Here is a 7,842-nt window from a genome sequence, read left to right on the forward strand (position 1 = left end):
AAAACAGCCTCTCCTAGCAGGCTGTTCATGTTGGTGACGCTCCTTTACAGCCCATTCCAAAGTGAGGATCTGTTGGAAACGGGATGGTGGCAGATGGCCTGCTGTATTCTATGAAAGAGACATGTGCAGTGTGGTCTAAATTCTGCTGTGCTGGCAGATGACAGTGCTATGCCTATGCAGTTATGCCATTTTGCACTTGCAATACAAAATGCAGGTGTAAGGAGCAAACATTGGGCCAAATAGGCATGAGAAGATATGTGAAGCTAAGCCCTGGTTCTGAGCTCCCTCAAAAGTTGGTTCCACCATGTTGTAATGACACTTATGCTCTATATGCCCACCCTGTGAAAATGTACTGGAGGATAGGATTGTGATTCATTTGGGAGCAAATCATGCACAGGAGTATACATGTAAAGGAATTCAACTTGTATATTAAGCTGCATGGCATGTATGTGATGTTGTAGCATGGGGCTACATCAGTCTGCCCCCATGTCTAGAAGGTTGCAGTTACCCAAGTGAGAACTTGGTGGAGATTTTCCACAGGCATTTGGTTGAGCACTGGGAGTACAGGATGCTTGACTAGATGCGCCATTGGCCTGATCCAGCAGGTGCTTCTTGTGTTCTTAAGGGGAGCACTTTTGCACAAACAGCCAAGGCAACGACAAATATGAAAAGAGCAAATGATGACACTTGTCCTCCCTCAGAACGTTACAGGTCCTCCTGCTGCAGAGATGAACTGTGACACCCTGGCTGCATTTGGGGCTGCAGGAACAGAGCAAGGTAAGCAAGACAAGACCTTGGTCAGGAAAGTGGCACCTATGCTTCAGAGTATGACTCCTGAATATCCTATATACCCCTCTCCCTTGAGCAGCCCAAGAAGTCCTGAACACTCAAAAGCACCCAGGAGCACAAAGTCTCCCTTTGCAATGTGGCTTAAAGTGTACTGGCTTAACAGCCTGCTCTTGCTCTGAAAGGTTGTGGCTGTGTCTCCCACACAGGGCAATAATGCACTCTGCAGGCCAGGGAGTTTTTGCAGACCACAACCCTCTTCTCTCTGTAGATCAGTTCCTGCAATGTCCTGAGAAAGGCTATAGGGAACACACCCACATTTAGTGAACACTGACCCCTCCACTCCACCCAAACACTAATGACACTTTTTTTTTTTGTAGGAGCCGACTTGGGGATACACGAAGCAGAACAAACTTTAGCCAGAGACAGAGCTCCACGGCAGCTTCCTGCACAGGATAGATGACTATTGTCTCAGGGATTGCATTATATTTCCCGAGAGGTGACATCGGGGGAACTGCTGATAGGAGAGTGGGGAGTGGGACTGGATGGCTGGCAACTTTAATGTGCCAGCTGCCCATGGACACCCAGTCACAGGAATTGCTTCTTGGCAGCTGTTGCTCCTTCTTAGATACTATCTCCACCTCTGTGGAGATGGTCCTTCTACACTCCCAGAGGCAAAGATGTTTCTGCAACCAATGCCCAGCATGCTGTGTAGACCACAAGCAAGGCCTATATCAGCAGTGACCTGCGGGGAAGTGGCTGTTCCAATGTGGGGTTTCCACCTTTTTTTCACCCCCGGACTTCCTGTCTCTTGGAAGTGGGCTGCAGACAGGATTGTAGCAGGTGCCAGACGTACCCAGTGTGGAGGTTTAGTGGTGGGGGAAGCTGCCCTCTGCTGCTGGGCTGCCTGCCAGCCATCTAGTCCTCAAGAGGCATGGAGGTCATGCGCAAATAAAAAAAACTGTGCTTATGAGATGTTGTCAGAACTCCCTCCGCAGTTGATGCTGCTCAATAAAAGCGATGACTGTTTCAACTGCCTGTCTCTGTTTCCTGTTGGTCAGCTGATAGGTAAGCTGCACTTCTCAGCAATTCTGTATTTCAGACATCTTCAGGATTGGACATGCAGCAGGGGGAGACAGTATGTCCTGTGCTGCAGCTCCACCTGAACATTTTGTCTCCTCTTCCCATCTAAACTTATTGTTGCCAACAGGTTGCCCAAAGATGGACTTTAGTGGCTTGTAGTCACTACGTTTCCATTTTGGAAGTATGAGGGACAAACTCACCCGCTTCTGTTTCCCATTGTTTTACTCTTTCCCACTGAATTTACAGCCTGTTCAAGGTACTGTCTCTTTACCATGCGTTGCCGCTGATGTGTTCATTCTTCCCTGTCTCTTTGTCCCCTGTTCCATTCCCTTCCAAAATGCTTGTTTCTTTCACACTGAAACCAACAGAAATGCTTTGTGTACATCATATGTGCAACCTTTAGGACCACTGTGGGACTTGATCTCTCGTTGTAGAGGACCTGTTCATGCAGGCTTCTTGCCCACTGAGCTATGATGTAGGGTAGCTGTTGTGAAAGGAATAACACTCCTTCCTTTTAATTCTGGCCTTGACTATTGTCCTGTCCAAAAGTGTTGTTTTTAGGGTTGTTTGCTGACTATAGCTAGAACTGTAGCCCTGAAACTAATCACACCCTCTCCTGGTGGTCACCTCAAAACTACTGTGATCTGATCACAATTCTCCCAGTTTATAATTTTGTTCGTGAGATAACTTTTATAGGGTTTGTTTAGTAACAAATAATCATTGCAATAATCATTGCGTATCAATGTTCAGTAGTAATAATAGCAGAATGTGTCACACGTAAAACACCAACAATCCTGTATGCATTGCAATAAGTATTCCCGAAGAAGCTAATAAAGATCACTACCCTTCAGTTAACTTCCTCAGTTTCGACATAGGTGGTTTTCACCTTGCCTTTGCTGAGAGAATGCAAAACCTCCCCCCTTCCACATTTACTTTGATATTCCCTTTTGTTTTTTGTTCAAACCACTCCATGGCCTCTTTGATCATCGTTTGTGCAATACTGTCTGTGGCAGCCTTTGAACAACATGCTGAGCACCTATCATCCCACAACTACAGCACTTGCTCTCTGCGTTTCCTTTCCTTGGATGGGATGAAAATCCTGATTTAATAGTTAAATAAATAACAATGTTGTGTTTGGGCTTCTGGGACTGAGAGGTCCTAGCCTACTGTTGATAGTAAATATTTATTTCCTCCTCCCAGAGCTCTTGGGAAAGACTTGCATATGGTTCAGAGAAAGTTTCCCATCCAGGCAGCTTACAGGACCAGACCTGCATAGCTTCAGTAGAGAACTGTGTCACATGCCTAGTTCAGATAATTCAATCAAAAGGAAAGGAAAATAATTCACAGCTTAAGGATGGTGGAATAGGCAGGACAGTGAATGCTGAAATTAGAAAGTTTGGACATAAACTGAAGCCCAGAAATTTAGGAAGCTGTAGCTGGGAACAGAGATAGAGAAACCCGAGAGAGGGAAGGAGGGAGCATGATGGTGGGAGCTAATTAATTGAGTGGTTTGGATGCAGTATGAGGGCTGCTTCCAGACAGGTTTTTCTTGTATATTTATTCTGCTATGTTCCATCAATACCAGTGAGCATTTCATAGCTGCCATAATGGGGGAAAGGAAGGTCAAATTTGCTGAGTGGCCACTTAGAAAACAAGTTGTAAGCCATGATTTAAAATAAAACCATTTTATTGAATGCTAGCAGTTTATTCATTTAAGCATGATTGCTCTTTGCTTTTTGTGAAATGTCAAAAAAAATAAATGTTTGTTATGGATTGTTTTGAAGTTTCTAAGAAAGAACGCAGGTTGATAAAATGGTGGTGACCAGAAAGGGTTCTTGCCCTCTGTTTTCTAAATTAGAGTTCTAGTGCTATAGCACTCTTTCATTGGCCACTGGGTTGTTTCTTCTTTGGTGTCCTGTTCAGGTCATGAAGACGAGTCCATGGGGGCGGGGGGGGGGAGGTTGCAAAGCAGCACCAAGGAGAGCTCCTAGTGAGCAACATGTTCCAACAGTGTCTGAGACAGTAATGAATCCTTTCATGCCTTGGCAGTTGGGGAACCCCATGCTGGGTTCCACCTCAGCCTTGAAAAGTGGGTCGCCTTAAAGGGTCAGCTCTTGGCCTAGAGGCTTGCATTTTGCTGCCCCTATGGGAGGTCATGCCAGACTTGCTGCCTGTGTTTCCCCACAAACTCTGTGTATAGTATGAGGCCCCTGGGAGGTAAGTATGCCGGTCCTAGGCAGAGATGCAGGCTCTGGTCCAAGCTTAGGAGTTCCCAGTTAAGGGATCTCTGTCTTCTTGGTTCCAGAATCTCTGGAATCTTAAGCTAGGATATCCCTGGTTCAGTGGTGGTGCTTGGTCCCAGCGCTGCCTTGGTAACACTATTGGTTCCTCAGCCTTTGAGGCTGTCATGATACCACACTAGCAATCACAGTTTCCCACCTGGGAGAAAAGCTGGGAGCAGAGGCTGCAGACAGAAAAATCCCCTTTGACGCATTAAACCTGGGGCCCTTAATGTAGTGTCTGTGGGTGCCACAGTACCCTCAGACACCTCTCTTGGAACCTGCCACAGCTTTCTGCTCTTCTTGTTTTTTAATTGAGTGGTTTTTTAATATTTACTTTGGGAGATTTGGTGAGAGGGTGCATGGTTGCTGTTTGTTGGCTAGGTGTTGCCTGTTTTGGTGGGGTATAGGTGTTTTGTCTGTGGGTTTTTGGTGGGTTGTGTGTGTTTCTAAGCATTGCCAGTTTCTGTTCTGTGAAGTGGGTATTTTGTGTTGCCCATTTTGATTTCTTAGATTTACAAATGCATCTCCAACTTCCCAAAATGTTGGGGAGCCTGCATTAAACAAACAGGTGTCATTGGGGCCTATGGAATCCTCTTGGCTGGTTCCACTGGGTCTTGCTAAAAAACTGGGGTGTTTATAGGATTGCTACCTCTCCTGGCAGATGAGTTGTCATTGCTCACTTGCATATATGAATAGAGCTAAATGTGTGCAAATTAAAATTCCAAGGCTTCTCATTAATGCCTGTCTAAGCCAAAACAACATACCGCATAGTTAGGAAACTGGTTAGCCTGATTTACTAGGCCAGATAGCAATCAGCTTATTGGCTGCTTCTATTGTCCTAAATAAAAGCCACCAACTCCTCATAAACAGACTTAATCACAAATCTTATCTGTCTGATGTGTACTTGCATACTTCATAAAACACACATACTTAATCCTTCGTGCATAGGATATTTTGTCACGGGGTGTGTGTGTGTTCATGTGTGTTACTGCTTGTAATATGAAACCGTCCCTGGCAGCAGACTTTTGAACAGAGTTTGTCTTCTCTCATTGATAAACTCAGTTCTGGAAATTCCCCTCTGCACAGTGAAACAATGCTGGGCTATGGGGATTGCAGCCTGCAGCTTGTGCTGTGGGAGCTTGCGTGACTCCAGCGCATCTCAGAGAGTATAAACAAAGCCAAAGCCAGAAACGTGCTCTAATTATAGCTGGCAAGCTTTGCAATGGTGAGAGACTCTATGGTGCCTAAGAGTTCCCATCCTCACCTCCCCATTCAAATTGCTCGTAACTGGAGGGTTTGAATGGATCTCCAAGGTCAGCTAGTACAACTCCTGGCCCCAAAGTTTGGCCTCTGGCAGCAGCCTGAGATCCTAGCAATAGTATGACACCAAAGCACAGGAGACTAAAGGACAACTACCTTAACACTGCACCCCTGTGCACTCTTTTAGCTTAGGAGTGAGGTCCATTGTGTACAGGGGAAATAATTTCTAATAAGTAAGGTAATAAGTAAGCATAGGCCTAGTCTGCCTGTTTATTTAATATATATTCTACCTTTTCCCCAAGTTGTTATAAAATATGAAGTGGTCAAAAACAATAGTTAAAAATACAACAAAACACATTTAGAACCAGCTTTAAAATATGGATTGCCCAGATAGCAGTCCAGTGGTCAACGTACTCTGCACCTAGTTTTCATAGGTTGGTTTAAACAGGAAGCTCTTTGCCTTGTCCATTGCCGCAGTGGGCCTTAGTAGGATCTTCTCACCCTGGCATGGTGGTCTCTAGGGCTTTCCAGACTCAAAGCCCAGAATGTTGGGTGGAATTCCATTCTGGAAAATGTAAGGCAGCAACTACCATGGCTGCCAAAGAGGTCTTAGCTGCAAGGTCTTGCCTTTTGCCCCCTTGAATCCTGGCAGAGGAGAGGAAAGCAGTAACTGCTCCTGTCTATCTGGGTCAGGTGGTCAGTGAAGGACCTCTTGTAGCAGAGGGAAGAGGATTGTGTTGTGGAGACTGAGGCTCAGTACACCCCAGAGCATTAACGCCCATGGGGTAGTCATAACTCAGGACTATTGACCAGTAACCTCAGCATAGTAGGAATTGTGCATCGTTCAGCAGAGACTGAAGCGGGTGACAAGAGCAAGAAATTGCTACAGATTTGGACAGTGAAAGTGTGGAGATCTGACTCACCTGTACCCCCATGTTCAGATAAGCGTGTCAGGAGGAATAAGGCAAGATCCTGTTTTCCTTGTATCTCCTTCTCCCATGCTGCCTAGTACAGACTCTGTCTATAAAGTCACCAGTCTGGTCCCTGGCAGAACAAATTTTAATAGCTCACTTGATCACACAAGTGAAGTGGGCTTGGGGGTTGGGGGAATAAATTTATTCCAGCTTGCAAACTCATTCTTCCTTAATCATCTGGAGGTGAACTCTACTCACCTATTTCACAAGTGTGGCCTAATGTGATGTGAAGCAAGAGTTGTGGTACGGGAGCCAAAGAACACTCCTCTCCCAATGTGCACATATAGAGGTCTAAGAGCTAATCACCCATGGAGGCGACAGGGACTGTTTGACAAGATAGCATTCACAGGCCTTAGGCCATCAGACAAGGGGATGAACAATCAGGCAGTGCTTAAGCTTTGAAGCTGAGCAGCTGTCTGAAATAAAAGGACACCAGTCCCTTATCTGTCGTCCTGAGGGGCTGGGATCAGAACTGCCGCCTCATCTTTATCAATGAACATAGTTTGTTGTTTTCCTATGGGCCAAAAGACAGTGTGATATGGAAGATCTATGATCAGGTCTCCAAATGCCTTTTTCTTGGTTAAAAGCAGCTGCTGGGGAGGGGGGCTGGATAAAGGGTAGGGCTGTGGCGCTGAAGAGGGGCTGGTTAACCCTTCACCTATCTCCAAAATCTCTTGCCTGAAACCTCTGTTACTTGAGGGGATAGGATTGCCAAAGGTGTAAAGTGCTGTGATTTTTGCTGTGACTTGAAAAGGCCATGCCTGTTGGAATGCCTGCTATGTGTGTCTGACAGCAGGGGGCCACAACAAGGACTGGGGAATCTATCACATTCCAGGTGTTGTTAGACTCCAACTCCCATCAACCCCAGCCAGTGTGGGATGAAGGGAGATGTAGCCAAGCAAAATCTGAAGGGCCATCCCTTTCAGGTTTCGCCATCCCTGGAATAAGCTCATGGGCAAGCCATTAAGCCTACACACAACTGTACTGTGCAAGTGCAATGGAGGATCTCATGTGGGTGGTGAGCATTGCAATGGCGACTAAGTGAAATGTGCTCTTTCTTGCAGGTTTCCGGGAAAGTGCTTTTGCCTATGCCATTGCAGCCGCAGGGGTGGTACATGCTGTCTCCAATGCATGCTCCCTAGGCAAGCTGCAGGCATGTGGCTGTGACCAGAAGCGCCGTGGAGATGAGGAAGCTTTCCGCCTCAAGCTGCACCGTCTCCAGCTGGAGGCCATGAACCGAGGCAAGGGGATGATGCATGGAGTGCACTTGGAACACATGCCAGCTGAGGCCCCAGGCCTGCAAGACTCCTGGGAGTGGGGGGGCTGCAGCCCTGATGTGGACTATGGGGAAAAATTTTCCAAGGACTTCTTAGATTCCCGGGAGACCTACCGAGACATCCACTCTCGCATGAGACTGCACAACAACCGTGTTGGCCGGCAGGTGAGCTGAAAGCGCA

At 46.5% G+C, this 7,842-nt stretch overlaps 1 protein-coding gene across 1 annotated transcript in view; it reads left to right on the top strand.

Moving 5' to 3' along the window:
• Positions 1-7,842, top strand: part of WNT10A (Wnt family member 10A) — a 48,615-nt gene that overhangs the window by 26,911 nt on the left and 13,862 nt on the right. Inside the window, exon 3 of the mRNA XM_082201869.1 lies at positions 7,450-7,826. Within this exon, the coding sequence (XP_082057995.1) occupies positions 7,450-7,826 (377 nt within the window). The remainder of the gene's footprint in view (positions 1-7,449; positions 7,827-7,842) is intronic.

This window comes from Podarcis vaucheri, assembly GCF_965113315.1.
Source record: "Podarcis vaucheri genome assembly, chromosome: 1".
NCBI lineage: Eukaryota > Metazoa > Chordata > Lepidosauria > Squamata > Lacertidae > Podarcis > Podarcis vaucheri.